Source organism: Hyperoodon ampullatus (assembly GCF_949752795.1).
Source record: "Hyperoodon ampullatus genome assembly, chromosome: 4".
Taxonomy (NCBI): Eukaryota; Metazoa; Chordata; class Mammalia; order Artiodactyla; family Ziphiidae; genus Hyperoodon; species Hyperoodon ampullatus.
In genome coordinates this window covers 99,404,913-99,430,086 of record NC_136917.1, presented here as the reverse complement: position 1 = coordinate 99,430,086, position 25,174 = coordinate 99,404,913, and the positions used below count along the sequence as shown (strand labels likewise).

General features: G+C 36.5%; 1 protein-coding gene across 16 annotated transcripts in view; it reads right to left on the bottom strand.

The window, feature by feature from the left end:
* MCTP1 (multiple C2 and transmembrane domain containing 1) overlaps positions 1-25,174 on the bottom strand; it is a gene marked incomplete at both ends in the record, with an annotated part of 539,514 nt that overhangs the window by 293,410 nt on the left and 220,930 nt on the right. For all 16 annotated transcript variants that reach the window (XM_079702735.1, XM_079702743.1, XM_079702744.1 and 13 more), the window contains one exon: positions 6,668-6,782. In XM_079702735.1, coding sequence (XP_079558861.1) covers positions 6,668-6,782 — 115 coding nt within the window. The remainder of the gene's footprint in view (positions 1-6,667; positions 6,783-25,174) is intronic.

Genomic DNA, 25,174 nt, shown 5'->3' with positions numbered 1-25,174 from the left:
TATATGATCTAAGTTCAGAGAATGTGTAACTAAATTCCTGAGAATATTTCTCCCTATAGGCACAATGCACTGAAACCCATGAACACATAAAATTTCCTTTATCCTTACACCAAGAAGGAGCATATCCTTTAAGAAATCTAAATATGGAAAACTATGAAAGCAAGCTAATAACCTCAAGTGAATTTAAGGATGATGTCTCTAATAAATGGAACTCAGAGATGCACTTTTAAAATGAGTTAAGCTTAAAATCATCCTTTATTAACAGAGGCTGAATTAAATTATATTTATTTTAAATCAAATTCATCTATAAATAATCAAATCATATTTAAAAAAAACCCCACCATTGCCAAAGTCAATGCAGATTCTGAAGAAAATATGATACATATTGATTGGCCTTGTCTATCAACTCCTGAGAACAGTGTCAGGTATTATACACAGTGCCTTTCCTGGGCCTTTTTACTTTTCATGGCAATGTATTTTTTTTGTAAAGGTTAAATAAAAATTGGTCCCTCTTCCAACCTAAATATAATTAAGCAAAGCAAATTTGTAACCATAATAGCAGAAGAGATAGCATGTTTAAAAGTGAACCTAGGGGCTTCCCTGGTGGCGCAGTGGTTGAGAGTCCGCCTGCCGATGCAGGGGAAACGGGTTCGTGCCCCGGTCTGGGAAGATCCCACATGCCGCGGAGCGGCTGGGCCCATGAGCCATGGCCGCTGGGCCTGTGCGTCCGGAGCCTGTGCTCCGCAACGGGAGAGGCCACAACAGTGAGAGGCCCACATACCGCAAAAAAAAAAAAAAAAGTGAACCTAACTTTGTTATGTGTGATATGACTGCATTTCATATGTGGAAACATCATCTTCAGAGTTTCTTCAGAAAATTTGTATAGTACTTGCTCTATGTCTTAAGGAGTTCTGGATTTACACTTGGTAAAGGATGGCACCTCTTTGGAGAAGAGCCACCAGACCTTTTGCTTCTGCCCCAAAATAAATGAAGTGTTAAGACTAGTATAAAAATCTTTCTATGAAAAATGTGTAATCTTGGAGTCATTTACAAAATCTCAAGATAGAAGTTCATTCTCAAGATTTAGTAATTGTATGGCTGTAGTTATATTAACAGGAAGCAAGGAAATCTTTGGGTGTCAATGAGTGATTTTTTTTCATCTATGAAAATAGGACAGGAAAAACACAACAGAACGTATATGTTCTGTAGAAGCATATAAGTATGTATGAGGTATAGTAGATATACATTATATAATATATATAATGTACATATATATACATTATATATAATGTATATATACATTACAAGTCCTAACCCCTGGTACCTGTGAATGTAACCTTATTTAGAAATAGTCTTTTTGCAGATAAAATTAATTTAAGAATCTTGAGATGAGATCATACTGGACTTAAGGCAGGCCCTAAATCCAATGACTGCTGTCCTTATGAGAGAAAGAAGAAGGAGATTTGAGGCTTGGAGACACAGAGGGGGAAGATGGAAGCAAAGACTGGAGTGATGCTGCCGCAAGCCAAGGAATTCCTGGAGTCACCAGAAGCTGGAAGAGGCGAGGAAGAATTCTTCCCAAGAGCTTTTGGAAGGAGTGTTGCCTACCACAACTTGACTTTTCTGACTCTTGGACTCCAGAACTGAGATAATAAATTTCTGTTGTTTTAAGCCTCCAGGTTTGTGGTAATATGTTAAGGCAACCCTAGGAAATTAATACTTCCTCCACGATACAAATTTCAAGGAATTAAGTTGTAGGGAATTGCTGTCACCAGACATACCTACACGGATTGCTCTTTTTTTTCTAACAATACAAATAATCTTGTCAAGACATGACTTTCAAAACGTGGCAGATGATAATATAGTCCTGAAAAGCCCAACCCAATTAAAATAAAAATGGCAGTTTAAAAGAGAGCTACATATGACAGTTGTCAAAGGGCTGCCAGATAAAACAAGGAACTCAGTTAAATTGGAACTTCAGATAAACAACAAATAATTTTTTAGTATAGGAGTACTCCAACTAGCACATGAGAGGTATGTATGTATTTATATTATTTATTTTTTATTGAATAAATTTGACATGTAACATTGTGTAAGTTTAAGGTGTACAGCATGTTACTTTGATGTACTTATATACTGTAATATGTTTGCCAATGTAGTGATATTTACCACATTACATAATTACAGTATAATATTATTATCTATATTCATTATACTGGGGATTAGATTCATGAGATGTATTTATATGAAAAGATAATGGGTTATCTGAAATTCAAATTTAACTAGGCATTGTGCATTTTTTATTTGCAATTGCAAATAAAAATTGCAATTTATTTGCAAATTATTTACAATTGCAGCAGAGAGACTGCACAGCTCACTCAAAGTCACACAGCTAATATAATGTTGAGATTGGCTTTGAAATTATGTGGTCAGACTCCCTAGAAAGTCATGTACTTTCTAGTCCATCAGGCTGCTTAAAGCAGGTATAATAAAACTTTGATAAAGGCAGTAGCATTCCAAAAAGCTACCTGGTTGTTCTGTAAAACAGGCTATAAAAGTGGAAGAATGACGGCCAGTTTTGCCTGTTGAGCCCACCTCAGTGCCTATTACATATAAAGATTCTGAAGATGCAAAGTTCAAACAATCTTCTGGCGATGGTGGGGATGGTGGAAATGAGTTTTCCCTTCCATTATTTTGTGCAAGGGTGAGATGGGACATGGAAGGCATAGGCATTTTGGTTTTGCTGGGGAGTAGCTGAGGGTATCAATGTAATAAATGACAAGAGAGTGTAACTTCTGCTAATTCTAATAGTTACACAAATATTTTTGCTTACATGCACCTTTTTCCAAAGTCCACATGGCTCCTAGTCATCAGCAGCCTTAAAATCTCAATAGGTTTTTGAGCCCCCCTCATCCAATCGATCTCAGATGCTACTGGACATTCTCCAAACCATCCCTCTCATTTTCCTTTCCTTCTCCAGTTCCACACCATAATCCCCATTCAGGCCCTCAAAATTATATATCTATATATCTATATCTGTAGATATATAAAGTTCACAAATCTGAAGGGAACCAATGCTATCTATCCAATCATATGCTTAACACCATCTGTTATTTACAGGTGGGTCTATGATAAATTTTAATCAATCCCAAACTTAACTCACGTTATGATAAATATTAATCAATCCCAAACTTAACTCAGGTTGTTTCCTCTGTTTATATATCTCCTCTCATATCTACCAACTAAAAACTTCATAAATGCCAGGCAAGTGAGTCAGATAGGGAAGCTGGATTAGAGTTTGTATTTTAAACACTTTGGGATATTCTTCACTTCTACAAAGTAATATTTTCTCTCCCATTTTTCTTAAGAACACGACCCTCTCATTTTATCTTTAAAAAATTCCTATTTTGGGCAGAGGCATCTGGAGAGAATAAATTGCTCCTACAAGAAAGACAGTGGTGCATACACAATGCCATCCAGACTCACAATTGTGGAGGCACGGAATGGTGGAAAAAGACTGTGCATGCACTGCCTAGAGGGCAGATGCTACTTAGCTCAGGTAACTGGCATCATATGTTGCCAGAGTTTGCCTGATGTTTTCTCATGATGACATTGACTTTATGCATTGTTGACAAGAATGTCACACAGGATGTCCCTTTCTCAGCACATCATATCAGCAGGGTCATTACATCTGTCTGTTTCGTTACTGCTGATGTTAACTTTGCACTTGGTTAAAAGGATGTCTTCCAAGTTTCTCTACTGTAAAGTTACTTTTTTTCCCCTTTGTAATTTATATGTATCTTGTGGGGAAATACTTTGAAATGATGCAAATATCCTGTTTCTCATCATAATTTTGCACATATAGTTTTAGCCTCAATTGATGGTTTTTCCCTGTAATAATTATTATGGTGGTGTTTGTTAAAAGGTGATTTCTACTTTCCTGTCTACATTTGTTCATTAGAATTCTACCATAAGGAAAAGCTTTACCTTACCTCACACCTATTTATTTATTTAATTATGTGTTTACCAGTATGAAATCATAGATATTTATATTATTCTATGGGCTATAATCCATTATTACCACTATTTATTTTGTTGCTGAAATCGTCCCAGTTTTGATCTTTAGGAGCTCCTTTAAGTTGGCTCCTATTTCATTTTGACATTCTGACATCAATTTTTCAGTATTTCCTTATTTTCTGGCACTGCAAAATGTTCCAGCCTCATCTTGTACTGTCCCTGCCCCAGATCTGCAATCAACCATTTCTCCAGGAGCCCTGCTTACTTTTATTGGAGGAATTGTATTTAGAAACCAAGATCTGAGCCAAAAATATGTGGATTTCTACTTTGTCATTACACCTTTGTGATGACTTCTAGGCCCTCTCAGCAGAGAGATCACACACACATCTCTATCCATCTTAATTGCTATCTATCTGTATATATATTAGAAACCATCAGTTCATACCGATACCTTTCTAACACCACAAGGTGCATTCTAGCTTTCCCCCATTCCATGTCTTTGGTCTCTTTCTCCAGCAGTAAGAAATCTGACTCTTCTTGTCTACAATATACTTACTTAGTTGCTCATTCCTAGCATATGCAGTAAGTAGTTTCAGAATTGAAAATCATTCTCTGAAGTACATTATTTATATATTGTTCTTTTTGTCTTGAGTTTTATAGTGTATAACCCAAATACGGTTTTACTTAATCACTTAGACTAGTTGTTTTATTCCCATTCCCCTGAGGTGTGGTTATAGATATCAACAGGATTCAGGAACCTATCTATCTATCTATCTATCCATCCATCCATTCACTCATTCATTTCTTTCTGTAATATTGCCATGGTTAAAGAGTTAGAACTATACAAGAAAGTTTACTTGTATAGTGACAAGTATATTGTTGACATTCTTGTCAACAATGCATATAGGACTTCCTCCTTACCCCTTTTACCCCATTCCTATCCCATATTCTGGACACCTGTTCTTACCGATATTGTGTTATGTTATCGATCTCATTCATTTCTGAATTTTACTTCTGATATTTCTTTTTGGAGAAATGAACAGATAATGCATAATCCCTTATACTCCCTTCTTTCTTACCTAAAACATTTCATAATGTTGATACCCTTTGCACCTTGCTTTTTCACTTAATAATATATCCTGTAACACTTTCCATATCAATTCCTAAAGATTTTCCTTATTTATTTTACAGTTGCATATTATTTCATCACGTGGGTGTACCATGGCTTATTTAACCACCTCTTCCATTTATGGGCATTTTATAACTACAAAAAATTCTGCAATAAATAATTGTGTGCATATGTATTTAATATTGTTAGGAGGACGTATCTAGGACTAAAATTTTGATCTCCTGATGCCTGGTTCAATTCTGTTTTAGATCAAATGTTGTAATGTAATGTAATTAAGATAGCTCTGAAGACTAAAAAATGTTTTATAAATACAGTGAAATAATACTATGTTAATAGCATTATTTTTGTCCTCCAAGCTAATTGTAACTTCTTTTGAGACCAGCAGTTCCATTCCATAAACATTTGTCCTCAGCTACTAAACCCGATGGTTAATTTTGAAAATTCCCCGTGTTTAAATCCTAACATTTCTAATCATACCTTCATTCATTAAGAATATTCTGATATTTACTAGTTTGTACTTAAACATTAAATCTATTATTTGTATCATCTCTAATCTTACAAAACCCACTGTTATGTTACTCATTTTCTCTAGTTTATTTTTGTAGAGACAGGAGATAAAAATGACAAATTATGGTCTTATTTGGTTCCTTTCACTGCCTAAGTATGGATGTCAAAAAAAGTGGGAGGAGAAAAACAAGATCCTGTGATGCCAGGAGCACTCTGCAGGTCATCTGACAATGAGCTCAGGGGCTCTCCTCCTTAGTGGGAGGAATTACACCCAAATTCAGCTTCCTTTAGGAATGTAGGCCCTCAGATCTCCACATCCCGAAGCGGTGTTATTTCGAAACATGCGAAAGATGCTATACGGTCTGGTTCGGGTCTATCTTTTGCCCTGCCCCTAACCAGGGTTCAAGGAATAATTAACGTACCCCAGGTAAGTTCATCAGGAGATTGCCTTGTGATATGGAATCCAGGAACTAAACAGTATTTGCCTTGTCTTTTCCTTCATCATGGACTACAGAGACCTGTTTAATCCACCATGAGATTACTGCCAGGTCCAACCAAGCCTCAGAAAATCACTTGCTGGGAATCTCCAAATTTTTGGTGAGATGTTAGTCCAAGATTCTGCAGTTTCAGGGGATTCAGTGGAGCAAATCTATGCAGCAAAAAGAATTTCAGGTCTGTGAAAAGGTGAATTCTGATATGGCTTCAAAAATGTGCTTCATCTACTTAACTGATTATGTCACTAATTATATATAATGTAGAGTCTAATTTGTCAGCAGTTTGGTAGGGACCTTGCTGTCTGGGTTGGGACAATTCAGAGTTTTCAAACTTGCATCATAACCTCTTCCTCTACGGTCACAGGAGTCAGATGATATTTCGAGCCACATCATTGAACCGAAACTTCTAAAACTGATATTATAGTTGACTTTTTTTAAACTTAAGCAACCACAAGGAAAACAAAGTTTGTCAAAAACACAGAGAATAAGCTTCCAGGTGACATTTTTCTTATGTTCTTACCTCCTCGATCTCGGGCAGCTAAACTCTGACCCCTTCTTAATGTAATGTCCAATTGGTACATTCCGGGATCAGCCAAGGGGACATCTGTATTACTGGTTCCAGCAGTATTTATTTTCTGAAAACCAAAAAAAATATACAAAATATTAAATTTATTATCTCTATTTTATTTCCTCCAATGGGGGACCATGTGTAGCTAAATGCAAACTCCAAGAATTAGTCAATATAATAAATCATTTTATGAATTCACACAGCATCATAATCACCCAGTTCTCTGAAGGTTTCGAAATTCATGAAATTCTTTAGACTCAAAGACACAGTAGTTATAGGAACTCATGTTTTAACTCAGATTAGAATAACACATAAAATATGAAAAACATTTCCCATGGAAAGTCCCACATAATTCAACTAAGAAAGACTAACAAAGAAATAGTGTCTGAAGTAAAAACACAATCAGTGATGAATGGAGAATAAAGGTATGGGTAACTGAGTTGAAAAGTAAAATGATTTATTCAGGTGACTTTGTTGATTCATTTATCCATGCAAAGGGGCTCATACTGATGGATTACACATGTCTATTTTAGTCCCAACATAAAATATGATGCAATTACACAGAAATAAATTCAACCAGCATTTTGATAGTACTTGCAAGAAATAAATTCTCAGTAGGGCTAAATTCCTAATGCTGCTTTCTATGGACTAAAGGTGCATAAGCTATTTCTAGAACTAAAAATCTTTGCAAGCCTACCTCTATAGAATATCTTTAGTGACAATATACTAGGCATTGAGTTATAAATGCACTAGCAAGAGGAATAACTATTATTACAACAACATAAGAGAAACATAGAGTAAAAATTTTACAGGTCATATTTTATACTTTCTGCTACATTGAATACAGCAGGAAAACTTACTTTTCTTCACATGTTTGAGGTGATTTTAAATCCTTATAGTTTTTTTTCCAATTCAAAAAGAAATATATTTTTGTTTTGGAATAATATGCATGGATAAGGTAAAACAGTAGATACCATTCCAGCTCTTTAATTCTATAGTTTACATGAAATACAGCTAGAAAGCAGTTTTTTTTAATGTTTCCAGACCAAGATGAAGAGATTTCCTATGGGAGCAATTATCATTTAAAATAAGAAGCAGCACAACTTTGACTGATAACCTAAACTTATCATTTCTCCTCTGGTAGCAATAAAAAAGAATTCACTTTTTTTCATGATATCCCTGTTTCTATGAATGATAGCACCATTCCCCCAGCCACTCAGGCTAGAAATCTACAAGCATTTCCCTCTTCCCACATCCAAATAGTTGCCAAATCCCATCCACTTCATTTCCACATTACATCTCCTGGTTGTCTTTTTCTTTTAATTCCTTTTTTTCTTTCTTTTCTTTTAATTCCTTTAACCAAGAATTTGGGTCAGGCCTTCAAACAACAGAAGAGTAAAAGGTAAAATGATTTTCTTTCACTTTCCTCAAACAGCCAACTGCCCCACCTCCTTGGGATTACCAATTTTGACAATTTAGGGTATATCCTTCTACATTTTGAACGTCTTATACAAATACACATACATACAGGTTAATTTTTCTGTGGTTGAGTTGCCAGTTTTCGTTTGAGCAAAGCATTACATTTTGCTTATTATTTCACAATTTATTTAACTTAAGAAAAATATCATGGGCACTTTTCTAATCAATACACATAGATCTATTTTTTTTGAGGTACATGATTTTCCACAGTGTTGGGATTGCCATAATTTCTTCAATTATTTTCCTAATGATGAACATATGAGTTGGTTTCAGTATTTGCCACTGCAAAAGAACTTGTGCTTTTATTTCTCTTACAGGATGAATTTTTCCAAAAAGTTTTAAGTAGTTCACACTCCTATTGAAAGTGCACAAGTGTCTATTTCCCATATCCTAGTCAGCACAGGATGTTACTAATTTTCAAGTTTCATGGGCAAAAACATTATCTTTCTTCAAAACACATTTCCAGCACTATGGTAAGGTGTCTTGAAACTAGCATAAATGGTAAGAGAGTGATAGCTCTTCACTGGACCACACAGATGATTCCCACTTGGAAAGAGGAAGCCAACTGATGTTTTCTGAATGCTTTTTCAAAGAACAGTTTGTATTTGGGTTTAACTAATAAGCAAGATTTAAATTAAAATCCAGCAAACATTTGTTAAGCTCCTAGTATATTCTAAGCCTTTCTTGAGACTCTATTATAGATATAGATATAGATATAGATATAGATATAGATATAGATATAGATATAGATATAGATATATAGACACACATTGTTTCAAAATAAACAAATCCACTAACAAATATTAAATGTAGATTTATTACTTTCTAAAAAATGGAATAAAATCTATAGGAAAGTAGAAATTTTCTGCTGACCTTGCATCCTCTTCTAGTGTTTTGACAGGTACCTTAAAGGCAGAAAAGTTTGAATGCTCAGATATATTTATTTTTTTGTAGCTTTCACTGCTCTATTCAGTGCTTCTTGAAGTTTAGAGCGAATAATTTACAGAGCATCCGGTTTAACATTTTAAAATGTAAACTACATGAGCAAATTAAGGAATTTCCAAAGGTAATTTTAATTATACCAGATTTTCCACTTTTGCTGTTTGAGAATTCAACACCTAGTTAAGAGATGACTTCACTGGACTTACATTTGTTGGCTTTTTAAAGCCTGAATAATATTCCATTCTGTGTATATGTGTGTGTGTGTGTGTGTGTGTGTGTGTGTGTGTATTTATAGATCACATTTTCTTTATCCATTCCTCTATGACAGGCATTTAGGTTATTTCCATATCTTGGCTATTGTGAATAATGCTGTAATAAATGTGGGAGTGCAGATAGCTCTCCAAGAAACTGATTTCATTTCTTTTGGACGTACAGCACCTTCCCCATCTTGTTCTCTATGTATTCCTATCCAGCCTTCAAGGACCATTTAATTAGTACTTTATATATTTCTTGTCCATTATCACATTATATCTCAAAATGTCATATTTGCCAGTTTAGATTGTAAACTTTTAACAACAGGGAATAGGGTGTTTACGCATCCAATTGAACACAAAATGTGATGGAGACTATGAGTAGAAAATGTCTTTACGGGCATGTGTGTCTAGCTGAGTAGACACACACATGGGGATCTATAACAAAGTTGGCTACTCCATGGGCACTTTTTTCTCTCTCCTCTCCTGTGCCCGTGTATGGCATCTAATCTGTTTTGGCACCTTCTATCAAAAAAAACTTCTCAATACAGTGCTTTAGGCAGACATTAACAATTGAGCAAAATTGCACTTAAAATGAAACCCTGTCCACTCAAGAGCTATCCTTAAAGACAGACTGTGATATAATGGAGTTATTAAGTCATTCATGAAAGAAGACCAATTATTGTGGGAAAGGAATCAGAGGTGGCTTCACAGAGATGACAATAGAGCAGTCTGAAAACAGGAGTAGGACTTTGACAAGTAAAGATTTGGAAGAAGGGAGGATGAGAAAATCAACACAAACCCAACGGTGAGTAGTCACAAGAGGGTGTGTCATTGGATTGTGTGAGAAATAGGTGGAAAGGAAGACTGATATTTAGTCATGCCAGCCTGAGAAGAGTTTCAACCTGTGGGCAACAGGAAACCATCACGGGCTCTTGAAGAGAGAAGCAGTATAGCCAGGACTCATTTAACAAACACTTATCGCCTACCTTTCATGTTTCCTGTTCTGGACTAAGTGATTAGATTTCAGAAAGGAGGAAACTTGGCCTTTTATCTCTGTAGGATGGATGAGAGTAGAGAAATCCTGTGGATACAGGAATTATTTAAAAGGTTTTACGACAGTCCAGTTTAAGTCACAAGGGCCTGATCTGGTCAGCGGAAATGGAAATAAAAGATGAATTTGAGACATTGAGGAGAGTCAATCAACTGAATTGTCAACTGACAAGATGTAGGGGATATGGGAAAGGGATGGATGAGTCACACAGAAGTTTGAGCTGAGCTCCTGGGAGATCGGTAATGTCAGCAACAGAGAGCAGAAAAGAGAGGAGGAGCAAGTTCCAGGCCACCCCTGTGTCAACCTCCAAGGATACCCCCAACTCTAGCAAAAAAGAAAGTCAAGAACTTAAACAGATCTAGAGATACATCTCCCCTCAGGCTCAGTGAAATGGTTCCAAGAAGAAAATTGGATTATGGAGGGATACTAGAAATATAATTTTTATGTGTATAAAGTATCTTTTTCAAATGTTTATTAAGCTCTCAAATGTAAGGATGTATTAGGAAAGATGTGTCTGAAGTACCAGGCACTCACACAGCTCTAAAACAAACTTTGTCATTTAAAATATTTTTTATGTTTTCTCAGATTTAACATTTATTTAGTGACTATTATAGTAAATTCAAATACTCTTTCCCTCGCTAAACTGCCATGTCCCACATTTAGATGGGTGCTACTATTTTTTTAACTACTTTATTGAGGTATGATTGATATGTAAAAAGCTGCACGTACGTAATTTATACAACTCCATGAGTTTGGGAATAAGTATACACCTGTGAAACCATCAACACCGTCAAGGCCACAAATGCATCCAACCCCTTCCAAAGTTTCTTCCCATGCCCTTTATATTATTATCATTTGCGTGTGTGTGTGCGCACGCACGCATATGTGGTGAGAATACTTAACCTCTTAGAAAATTTTAAGTATGCAATACAGTATTGTTAGCTATAGGCACTATGCTATATAGTGGATCTCAGAACATATTCATCCTGCATAACTGAAATTTTGTACGCTTTGACAATTACTCCCCATTTTTCTCCTCTCCTCACAGCCCCTGGAAACCACCATTCTACTCCCTGCTTCTATGAGTTTTACTATTTTAGATTCTATATGTAAGTGAAATCATACAGCATTTGTCTTTCTGTGACTGGCTTATTTCACTTGGCATAATGGTCTCCAGGTCCATTCATGTTGTTGCAAATGGCAGATTTTCCTTCTCTCTTAAGGTTGAAAAATATTCCATTGTATGTATATACCAAATTTTCTTTATCCATTCATCTGCCAATGGACATTTACGTTGTTTTCATATCTTGGATATTGTGAATAATACTGCAATAAACATGGGAGTGCAGGTATCTGAGATCCTGTTTAAATTCCTTTGTATAAGTACCTTGGAGTGGGATTGTTGAATCACATAGAACCAAAAAAGACCCTGAATAGCCAAAGCAATCTTAAGAAAAACAGAGCTGGAGGCATCACACTTTCTGATTTCAAACTATACTACAAAGCTATAGTGATTGAAGCAGTATGATACTGGCATAAAAACAGACAAATAGATCAACGGAACAGAATAAAAAGCCCAGAAATAAATCAACACAAATACAGTCAACTAATCTTCTATAAGGGCATCAAGAATATAAAGTAGGGAAAGGACAGCATCTTTAATAAATGGTATTGGTAAATATGTATATCCACATACAGAAGAATGAAATTAAACCCTATTTTACATCATATATAAAAATCAATTCAAAATGGATTAAGGATTTAAATGCAAGACCTGAAGTTGTAAATCTTCAAGAAGAAAACAGGAAAATGCTCCTTGACAGTGGTTTTGGTAATAAATTTTTGGATATGACACCAAAAGTACAGGCAATAAAAGCAGGAATAGACAAGTGGGACTACATCAAATTAAAAAGATTCTGCCTAGCAAAGGAAACAATCAACAAAATGAAAAGACAACCTATGGAATGAGAGAAAATATTTGTAAACCATCTACCTACCTGGTAAGGGGTTAATACGTAAAATATAAGGAACTCATACAATTCAACAAACTGATTAAAAAATGGGCAAAGAACCTGAATAGACATTTCTCCAAAGAAGATATATGAATGGCCAATAGGAACATGAAAAGGTGTTCAACATCACTAATCATCAGGGAACTGAAAACCAAAACCATGCCTGTTAGAATGGTTGCTATGAAAAAAATAAAAAATAACAAATGCTGGTGAGGACAGAGAGACAAGGGAATCCCTGTATACTTTTTGTGGGAATGTAAAAGAAAGAAGCTCAAATTTTTAAATTCGGAGTTCTAGGCACAGTTAGAGGTTTAGGGATGTTTCTATGACAATGCTCAATTAAGTTTTTGGACTGCTGAAGCCAAAAAGCGGATGCAATATTTGAAACTGAAAATTATAACATAAGTGAAATTTGCAGCCTTATCAGGTCACTTGTAGGAAAGTCAGAAGAAGACTGTGGAAGAGAGGGACCATGAGAATGTGAAAGGAAGCATTCAGAAGGATTATAATGACCAGAGCACCCACATCTTCTACTCCAATAAGCCACCATTTTTACAGAAACACTTCTTCTAATGTTCCTGGCTTGCTTGAACTAGAACAGTTACCATGCATGTGATGTCAAATTTCCTCATACCGAATCCTACTTTCCCTCATTTTATACAGCCTAGCGGTCCTCAACCTTGAGGTCTTTGGGGGTGGGACCCAGGTATTAGTATTTTTTTCTAATAAATCCTCAGATGATTTCAATACGCACACTAGCTTGACCCATTGTGCCAATTATAAAAGCACATCTTTGAGAAAGTTTATACACAAAGAATTTCCAGACTTTAAAAATTTATATCATGAAACACCTGGGGTATATCTATGGGAATCAATATGATGGTCCCTGTGACTTTGAGTTCAGCTGCTTAGCGGGCTTTTTTACCTAAGTGAAGAAAGCTTCCACCAGAAGATATAATGGTGCTGATGAATTCAAGGTTGGCCTGACCTCTTTAAGATTTTCATTACAGGAAAAATGGGGTTACTGGGTTACCTGGGGTGGTTGACACTTATTATCAATAGGAAGTAGCTATTGTAGCAGTGTACAGAAAAGGAGAACTAAGTCTGCATTCGAGGAGGTTTTCTTGGGTGTTCCTAGTATTGCCGTGCCCAGTGGATGGTAGACTGGTTGTTTCACATGCTCAGGCCACACTCAGTGCAGCTCTAAGTCTATCAACAAAATCCACTCCATGAAAGTGGAAAACTTCATGAAACCTTTGATATTTTTAACTTTTAAAATTTAACAACCTCGTTAGGGATATCAAGAGGTATCCTTAAAGATTTCTACTTATTTATTACCACTTTCTACTGTGGAAAAAGGGACTTCAAAATGGAGTCGGTATTGCTAAGAGAGCTATTTAAAATGGAGCCTCGAGGCCATCAAGGAAGCAGGGTTGTGCACGTCCTCACTGTGTAGAACCATAAACTTTTGAACTGGGCCAAACCACAAATATTCTAAGGACACTGCAAGAAAACCTGCAACTTGTCACAGTACCAGACTTCCACCTTTCTCTAGTGATAGCCTTTAGCAACCAAATATGTATACATAAGAATAACTTCAGTTTGCCAGCAACCAATCATAATTCTTTTGAAACAACTTTTGCAACCTTTGCAATTTTTGCAAACCTAAAGTTTGCCTTTATAAAACCCTGCCTTTTCTCTTCTCCTTGGAACACATTTTTGACTCCTACTCAAATCTGTGTCTCCCAAATTACAATTCTAAGACCCCAAATAAAGCCTTTATTTCTTTGCAGCTCTGCTGTGATGAATCTTGTTCAGCGCTACTTAGTCATCTCTCCTAGTTTCTATGACATTAGAAATATTTGCACAATGAAACTGCCATCAAGTGGAAATAAAAGGTTTTTAAAACTCAATTTTCAAAAAACAGAACTCAAAAGTCACTGGGATATTCAAAGTTCAATGAAGCTCAAGGATTCACTTGTCAAGGGAACATTATAATTAGTTAGAGGTCAACTGAGTAAATGACTTCAAAAACTGAAACCACACAAAATGAGGAAAATCTATGGTGACCAATGAGCATCCCCCACTAAATATGCTGGTCATAGTGCCTGTCTAATCCACAGCCCCATCTGAAAGGACAGCTTATGCTTGAGTCTATGTAAACTTAACTTCCTTGCCCCTTGTTCACAGATGATTATTCCAGAGCTGAGTACCTGAACTAGAGGCAGATGATGAATAGGCTGGTCAGCGATAAGTTGTTAGTCAGTAAAACTGTTATTAGGCAAAGGTTGTTTGGACCAAGTTCAGAGAGAAGAAGAAGTTGAAAGTACCTGCTAAAGCCAAAGGGTAATAATAGACAGACTGGAGAGGCCATTATGGCCCACAGATAACCCCAAATCGGAAAACAGCTGCTATAATTATAATTAAGTATGGGGAGTGTATGTATATATATATATATATATATATGTCCTACTACAAAGTTCTACTCTACCCTCTACTATATAGTAGAGGGTAGAGTAGAACTTTGTAGTAGGACATATAGACAGATCAACTGACCAAAGCAGAGTATGATAAACAGCTGGGCAGGAGAGTAAAGATCCGTGAACTCCCACTGCTGAAGGCCCGGAGCAGCTGGGAACAGAGGGCAGGCTGCTCTGGGCTCTGTGCTCTTGGAGCTCTATCTGACCCCCCATCACCTTCTCACCTCCTTTGGTGAAAGACAGTTGAAGTGAGTCCTTGGCTCTGACAACAGAATAGAGTGACAAAAAAGAGCAACAAGAATGAGCAAAAGAAACACAGGAACAAGAAAGCAGCCAGGTGACACTGGATGTCCATGAACTGCCAGAGAACAGTGCTACTGGAGAAAGTGAGCTGCAGAGAAAGGATGCAGACAGACAGAAATTGTCCCATGCCTTCAACTTCTTCCTCCCCAGTAATGTGCAGTGATCATGGATGTTCACACACAGGTGCCCCTGCAGTGCAGGGGACCCAGACAGAGGTCCAACTGCAGGCCATCGCTCCTCAGTTACTAAGTGAGGAAAACTTTGTGTTTTTATGAATATTTTCAACAAGACCTAGGGAAAAGGCTTAGGTTAAGGTAACCATATGATTTATCATTCCAACTGGGATACTTTAGAGACTGAAAGGGAGTGCTATTGACAGTTATACGGTGTAAAGAGGCATAAACAAAACTGTCCCAGGTAAACTGCTATATGTGGTTATATGTTAGTGTTATACATGTACTTAATATGTTAGCGTTCAGGCAGCCAGAAAGATAAACTAAGCAGAAAAGGCTGATCCTCTGGTCATATCAAGGCTTTACTATAGTTTGTTTTTGAACTGAATTGCAACCCTGGGTTTAATTCTGGGACTTTGATTTTGCAATAGCCCAAACCAAACAAAATGGATCTATAAATTCTCAGGGCCTACTAAATGGCAATGTTTAACTGCTGCTAAGAAAGTATGAAATTCAGTAGTCCCCAAATATCTTTTCTGGGATTTCCACAACACTGATTACTCACCCTGGGCTTGTCCGCTAAATTGCTTCTCTGCAGCATCACTTCATTATCACTGAGAGCCTTCCCACCTACACATACGGTATATAAAATAACCTGAGCCAAAGGAAAGCAAATAAAACATTCTCTTTCCCCAACCCTTTTGTACATGGACCACGCCCTTTTGTAATTAGATGCTATAACCAAGTCTTGTGTTAAAAGAAGCAAATTCTGATGATGAAAGGGCAGGCTGGATATCAACTATTTAATTTCAGCCAAAAATACTTATCTCCTCTGCACCTTTCTCTTCTCATTTTTAAAATGCGATAAAATACCTTACAAAGGACTGTTTTGATTATGAGATGAAATATGTAAAAATGCTTTGTAAATGTAAGAAATTATTTAAATATAAGTAGTTATTTGGGGGCGGGTGATGAGAAGAGCTATTATAAAATAGAGGAAAGATTACAGGAGTCAAAACACAAAGACCTGTATACAAGACCTAGTTATATTATTAAGTTGCTCTGAGTTCTATGAGCCTAATTTTCTTCTTCTTAAAAAAAAAAAAGACACTTGTGAAAATTAAAAGAAATCATGTAATTTAAAGTGCTTTGTAAAGAGTCCAGTGATTTACAAATGCAAAGTAGCTTCTTCCTGATTTTTCAAATAATAATATATATTATTGCTAGTGTTTATTAATGGTTAATTAGAGATTAGAAAGTAGATCATGCTTGGGTTGACTCTTCTGTTTTCAGTACTTTTATATTACTTAGTGATTATTATCTTTACCATTTCACCAGAATAATATTTGTGAGACCTGAGAGCATGATAGATTTTATTTGTATTAACTCTTCTGACCTTTTGTCTTTTGGTGAGTTCCCCAGCATGCTCTTTCTTCCCCAAAGAAAACCAAACTGCATTAAAAAGTGCAGAGCTACCTGCAAAAACCCCAACCTCGAGTAGAAAAGATTGTCAGAAAAAGGCGTAATATACTAACTTGTTTATTGATGTTATCCTCCTTGCCATGAATACTTCTACCAATAAATGTATAAACAGATTAAGCTAGTTCTATTATTTCCAAAATTGGGGCATATGCAGAGGAAAACATTTCCTTTTAGAGGATTTGAATTTTTGAGATTCTAACAATCTCAGAGAGAGAATCTTGTGTAACAGATGTTAGATTGATGCTAAACATTTGGGATATTGCTGAAAAATACTCCTAGTGTTTTTATGCATTCACACAGATCCAAAGCCTCACCAGCTTTTGTGATGAACAAAGAAACCTCCTTATTAGACTTAAATGCATATATCTACTTTTTTTGGAATAATTCTATAATTTTTACTTTTTTCTGTGAATACAAGTACTTTTCATTTGGGTTTCTTTTTCACAACTCTATTATTTATTTCAAAGGAAAGCCAGGAAGAAACAAAGAATCAAAGTAAGATTTTAGTGTTTCTATCAGATATCAAGTTAGTGTGAATGTCCTATCACTCCTTCCAGTAAAATTATACAGGTATCTTTAAAAAGAACATGAAACAGCCATAGATAACATGACCTCTACTACTACTTTTATTCTAACACTTAGTTTTCTTGGGAGGAAACCATGGTGATAGCAGTTTTTCTGAAAAAGAAATTAGCAAATTTTAGTAATTAATCTCCACCCCCCCACAGTACCCCAAACACCCAAAGTTCACCTCATCTTCATTCAGCACTTCACTCACTCAGTTACTATTTTTCAGTTCTCTACTGGATACCCAGCACAGAATCAATGTTATGGAGAACAAAGAAAGATGTTTGAACACATTCTTTTCCTTCAAAGACTATCATGGAGACAGTTTTGCACGTAAAGTTTAAACGCCAACATGGAAAAACAGGACAAGAGGTGTTTCATGGCAGTAAATGAGAAGTTCTCTCTTTCTCCAACCTGCTGCTTCTCTGCTTTGCTCTGGATGTGGGTTTGAGGCATCATTATGGAATGCCCATCCACCTAAGCTAGAAACTTAGCACCAACTATACCTGGACCCAAGCGTGCAATGGTGAAGTCCTATCAATTATATTTGGAACATGTTTCTCTGGTCAGCTTTTTCTACCACTCCAGTCTACACCATAATTATCTTCTGCATATCAACTGCCATAATCTCCTGCCTGCTCTCAGGCTCTGACCTCTTCTGTTCACTGAGTCACTTAAAATGGAGGACCATTTTTAATCACATGGGCAAATGCTTAGGAAAAAACAGTGAGGTGAAAAGTATAATGCAAAACTGCATACAGAATGAAATTAACTAGGTTAAATATACCTATGCATTGAAAAAAAAGGAAGGAAATATACCAACATGTAAACAGGGGTTATTCTATGGACGATGAGATTAAAGCTAATTTTTCTTTCCTCTTATTTTTCAGAAGTTTTCAAATTTTCTACACATGTATAGTATGTATTGTTCTAATAATTTCAAGACTTGAAAATAAAAATAACACTATTCTCTGCTGCTTGTACCCTTTGATAACAGTGTTAAGGATTCTATGGAATGGAGTTTTAAAAATTTGCTTTGATTTAATAAACACCTTCAGGATGTCACAAAGAAAGAAAACTACAGGCCAATATCACTGATGAACATAGATGAAAAATTCCTCAACAAAATACTAGCAAACAGAATCCAACAGCACATTAAAAGGATCATACACCATGAGCAAGTGGGGTTTATTCCAGGAATGCAAGGATTCTTCAATATACGCAAATCAATCAACGTGATACACCATATTAACAAATTGAAGGAGAAAAACCATATGATCATCTCAATAGATGCAGAGAAAGCTTTCGACAAAATTCAACACCCATTTATGATAAAAACCCTGCAGAAAGTAGGCATAGAGGGAACTTTCCTCAACATAATAAAGGCCATATATGACAAACCCACAGCCAACATCGTCCTCAATGGTGAAAAACCATTTCCACTAAGATCAGGAACAAGACAAGGCTGCCCACTCTCACCACTCTTATTCCACTTAGTTTTGGAAGTTTTAGCCACAGCAATCAGAGAAGAAAAGGAAAAGGAATCCAAATCAGAAAAGAAGAAGTAAAGCTGTCACTGTTTGCAGATGACATGATACTATACATAGAGAATCCTAAAGATGCTACCAAAAAACTACTGGAGCTAATCAATGAATTTGGTAAAGTAGCAGGATACAAAATTAATGCACAGAAATCTCTGGCATTCCTATATACTAATGATGAAAAATCTGAAAGTGGAATCAAGGAAACACTCCCATTAACCATTGCAACAAAAAGAATAAAATATCTAGGAATAAACCTACCTAAGGAGACAAAAGACCTGTATGCAGAAAATTATAAGACACTGATGAAAGAAATTAAAGATGATACAAATAGATGGAGAGATGTACCATGTTCTTGGATTGGAAGAATCAACATTGTGAAAATGACTCTACTACCCAAAGCAATCTACAGATTCAATGCAATCCCTATCAAACTACCACTGGCATTTTTCACAGAACTAGAACAAAAAATTTCACAATTTGTATGGAAACACAAAAGACCCCGAATAGCCAAAGCAATCTTGAGAACGAAAAATGGAGCTGGAGGAATCAGGCTCCCTGACTTCAGACTATACTACAAAGCTACAGTAATCAAGACAGTATGGTACTGGCACAAAAACAGAAAGATAGATCAATGGAACAGGATAGAAAGCCCAGAGATAAACCCACGCACATATGGTCACCTTATCTTTGATAAAGGAGGCAGGAATGTAGAGTGGAGAAAGGACAGTCTCTTCAATAAGTGGTGCTGGGAAAACTGGACAGGGACATGTAAAAGTATGAGATTAGATCACTCCCTAACACCATACACAAAAATAAGCTCAAAATGGATTAAAGACCTAAATGTAAGGCCAGACACTATCAAACTCTTAGAGGAAAACATAGGCAGAACACTCTATGACATAAACCACAGCAAGATCCTTTTTGACCCACCTCCTAGAGAAATGGAAATAAAGACAAAAATAAACACATGGGACCTAATGAAACTTCAAAGCTTTTGCACAGCAAAGGAAACCATAAACAAGACCAAAAGACAACCCTCAGAATGGGAGAAAATATTTGCAAATGAAGCAACTGACAAAGGATTAATCTCCAAAATTTATAAGCAGCTCATGCAGCTCAATAACAAAAAAACAAACAACCCAATCCAAAAATGGGCAGAAGACCTAAATAGACATTTCTCCAAAGAAGATATACAGACTGCCAACAAACACATGAAAGGATGCTCAACATCTTTACTCATTAGAGAAATGCAAATCAAAACTACAATGAGATATCATCTCACACCAGTCAGAATGGCCATCATCAAAAAATCTAGAAACAATAAATGCTGGAGAGGGTGTGGAAAAAAGGGAACACTCTTGCACTGCTGGTGGGAATGTGAATTGGTACAGCCACTATGGAGAACGGTATGGAGGTTCCTTAAAAAACTACAAATAGAACTACCATATGACCCAGCAATCCCACTACTGGGCATATACCCTGAGAAAACCATAATTCAAAAAGAGACATGTACCAAAATGTTCATAGCAGCCCTATTTACAATAGCCCGGAGATGGAAACAACCTAAGTGTCCATCATCGGATGAATGGGTAAAGAAGATGTGGCACATATATACAATGGAATATTACTCAGCCATAAAAAGAAACGAAATTGAGCTATTTGTAATGAGGTGGATGGACCTAGAGTCTGTCATACAGAGTGAAGTAAGTCAGAAAGAGAAAGACAAATACTGTATGCTGACACATATATATGGAATTTAAGAAAAAAAAAATGTCATCAAGAACCTAGGGGTAAGACAGGAATAAAGACACAGACCTACTAGAGAATGGACTTGAGGATATGGGGAGGGGGAAGGGTAAGCTGTGACAAAGTGAAAGAGCGGCATGGACATATATACACTACCAAACGTAAGGTAGATAGCTAGTGGGAAGCAGCCGCATAGCACAGGGAGATCAGCTCGGTGCTGTGTGACCGCCTGGTGGGGTGGGATAGGGAGGGTGGGAGGGAGATGCAAAAGGGAGGGGATATGGGAACATATGTATATGTATAACTGATTAAATTGGTTATAAAGCAAAAAATAAAAAATAAAAAAATAAAAAAATAAATTAAAAAAAAACATCAAAATATAAAAAAAATAAAAAATAAAAAAAATAAATAAACACCTTCACACTGGGCAAAGCATATCAATGTACCACTCTGATTGACATATGACCTTAATATGAAACTCATGCATATTTTATCCCTTTAAACAATCTCATGGCCACAGGTGCACAGCTGTGGTTGCAGCAGGATCTCATACTCTCAGTCGTGCAAATATCAAGTGATTCCTCACAGGTATAACCGAAGCACAAACATGGAACTGCCACAGAGCCTGCCACAAAGTAGCCTTCAGTGAAAGTTGTGATTTTATTTAATTATTTACTATATTTGAAAACCCTGGCAGAAGAAGAGTTTTCAAGCAACAAAATAAATAACATAGTATTGGATTATACTCAAAGTATAAAATAAATAACCATGATTCCATACTGATATAAGTAAATGATTTGAATAAATAAATAGATAAATAAATGGGGAGGAAGAGCTAAGTCTACGGTGCAGAAGAATTCAAAATAATTCACATAGATTCTGCTCCTCAAGGATGTCGGTCACCAATTCTTTTTTTTTTGCGGTACGCGGGCCTCTCACTGTTGTGGCCTCTCCTGTGGTGGAGCACAGGCTCCGGATGCGCAGGCTCAGTGGCTATGGCTCATGGGCCCAGCCGCTCTGCAGCATGTGGGATCTTACCGGACCGGGGCACGAACCCGTGTCCCCTGCATCGGCAGGCGGACTCTCAACCACTGCGCCACCAGGAAAGCCCTCACCAACTCTTAAATGTGGGCCATACATAGCGACCTCCTTCCGAAGAGTACAGTGTGGGGAAACCTGGCCAACACTACCTCAACCAGGTGATCATGGTTAAAATCAGTGCTGATAAGTCATATTGATAGTATGCTCCCTTGATGGTTTGCGATGAGAATGGTACTTTACCTCTGTGGCCTTCCTTCCAAAACACATAATCTCTATCTAGCCATGAGAAAAACATCAGAAAAACTCAAATTGAAGGACATCTATAAAATATCTGACCCATACTACTCAAAACTGTGAAGGTCATCAACAAGGAAAGTCTGAAAAACTGTCACAGCCATGAGGAGCCTTAGGAGACATGAAAGCTAAATAAAATGTGGTATCCTGGATGCGAGCCTGGAACCAAAAAAGGATCTTAAGTGAGAACTAAAGATTGGAATAAAGGATGGACTTTAGTTAATATTAATGTATCAATATTGGTTCATTAGTTGTGACAAATGTACCATAAGAATGTAAGATGTTAACAACAGGGGAAATTGAGCGTGAGGTATATGAAAATTCTATCTTTGTAACTTTTTTGTAAACCTAAAAATACTCTAAAATAATGAGCTTAATTTTAAAAAGCTTCTGTAGGGCTAATTCTTTTGTGTAGATAACCTAGCGTTTGGTAGGGGCAACCGTTCTAATTTGGTCTTTGCTCAGTAAGTATAATGATACACTTCATAGAAGCCATGTTACTGAATGATTAACCTAACCCATCTCACCATCCCCTTACCCTTCTCTCATTTCACAGATGAGAAAAATGAGGGTGACGTATTTAAGGGATACAGTTACACAATAATTATGCTTAATACAAATAATTTTCTAGTACAGCTACTGTAAACATTTTAACTGCAGGTAACTGAGAAGGATGAGCCCAGTGACCACACATTAGGCTCTAAGTCATAAGACTTTGGTTTTACATCTTACTCATCCATAAAAGTAACTTCATTACCTCTAGCAAATAACTTAGTCTCTTTGATCCTCAATTCCTCATCTGTAGAAAGAGGAGGTTTATCTATATTACTTCCAATTTCCTTCTTGCTTTCAAAATAGAGCAGATTCCAGTCAGATTTTTTTTTTTTAATAATTTTGGCTCCATCACTCAATAGCTTAGATTCTCACCTTAAAAAATGGGGATAAAAATGGTTCCTACCTGATAGAGGTGTTGTCGAGATTATTTAAATAAACTTAGGATCCTATGGTGAACATGTAATATTTGAATCCTGCCTTTGTAGGCTTAAAATGACAGTCTAATTACAGATAAGAACATAAACTAGATGGTATGAAAGATAGATTCATATCTAGTTGAGGCTTTAAAACACACTCACAAAGGAAGGGCTTTAAAGGAGAAAAGTCTGAGCAGTTGTAGGAAGTCGTGTGTCAAGGATCAACACTGAGGTTTCTCTATTTTCACAGATCTTCAGAACCCGTTGCCCATGAATTGGAATGTTCTTGCTTGAGTATGATTTTGTGAGGACAGTAGGTCATTCTCAATTATTCTTACCTACAGTTGGTGAGAGGGCTGTGGGCTGAGGTATGAATAATAAAAAAAGACAAGAAATCAAAAACACATTTCTATTTCCTTTTGTAGTATGCTTTTAAACTTGTTCATGAGGTTTAAAATTCTAGTGTCACACCACAGAAGGAGCATTAATTTACTCAGTACACAAGTCTGTCATAAAGAAGGGTTTTCCATACATAAATAAAATCTATTGGATTAATAAATGTTAGAGCAGGATCTGCTGTGGATAAATTGTAGATCCTAGAAATCATCACGAGGTGACTATAATAGCTAAGTAAATACAATGAAAATAAATTCTGAGCTTAAATTATTCAATTAACTGATATTCTTCAAGTGTTCCAATTGCTAGAGCAAAGCATGCAACAGCTTAAGTTTTCTCAGTACTACTTGCAAAAAAGTAATAAACTGCCAAAATTTGAGCTCTATCACATGAGTAGATAATAATAATCATTAGGTGTCATTTCTAATTTTAAAAAACTTCCTCATAGCTTAGCATTAAACCAATAATCTAAAATGGCCAAATGTTTCTCAGTAATGGGCATTCAATGCTGGGAAGCTTTGATTTATTATAGAACCATATACTATTCATCTTGGCAAGAGAGTTATGTGTTTTTTGCTTTGTTTTGTTTTCCTGAAATTACACTGCTTCTAATAGCAATTTTAACAAGTTGAGCGGGGGGGTTTAAGTGTTCCCTGTGCCCACCCAGGGACACAGATAACTTCCTGCCTGGGCAGTGACAGCCCTTTCCGTGGTGCCTGGATAACAGTGATCACAGCGGTGACAGGTATTGATCACCTTTCAGGTAGGTATTTCTACCTCTCTCCTTCCTAACAGCCCTCAATTTCCTCTTAATAATCAGTGTGGTTGTGGGAAGCTGACTTGCTCCTCAACTCAGGGGTGGAGAACATCTCAAAGGTTAGGCCAGTCCAACCCCGTGACTACAATGACTGGCTCAGAGTTGGGAATGTGACCTAGCTCTTCCAATCAGGGTAAATCTTTGGTCTTGAGTAAGAACACTGGAACAAATAGGCTCAATTATTCCTCCTGGATGAGAATGAGGAAACATATAGACAGCTGTGGGAGCATTGGCAGCCGTCTTGGGTTCATGAGGGGAATTAAACTGGGATAAAGCTAATAATGGGGAAGGCTGGATGGAGAGACAGAAATACACTAGATTCTTGATTGAACCACGAAGTTAACCTCTAGATTTTCCGGATTTTGAGTTGTGGTTTTTAAGTGCACCAAAGAGTATCACAACTGATGAAACAGCTAACAATGATGGAGCACAAACACTGTCTCATTTATTTTGCACAAAAACCTAAGAAATAATTACTCTTTTAATCCTAGTAACACAGATGTAGAAACTAAGGATTAGAGAGGCTGAATGACTTGCTTCAGCTAGGAAAAAGTAGAAGTAGATTCAAACTGTTCTGTCTAGTGCCAAAAGTCCACACTCTTAACCACAACACTAATGCTTTACTCGCAGATTAAAAAAAAAAAAATCAGAAAGTGAACTAGACATCTGAAACTCCAAGTCAGTTTTAACTTCTCGGACCCTAATTACATAATTTTCCTTAGCTAAAAGTTCACACCAAAAGGAAAGGGTTGGTCATGGTTAAGGAAGAAGTAATTTAAATTTCTAATAGCAAGGATTTCTAAATCACAGATTCAGAATCTTTTCCATGGAAAAGATATTTTTCTCTCCCTTCTATTATCAATATTTAAGTAATTTGTAGGGCTTTTTTTTTTTTTTGGTTTCTAAT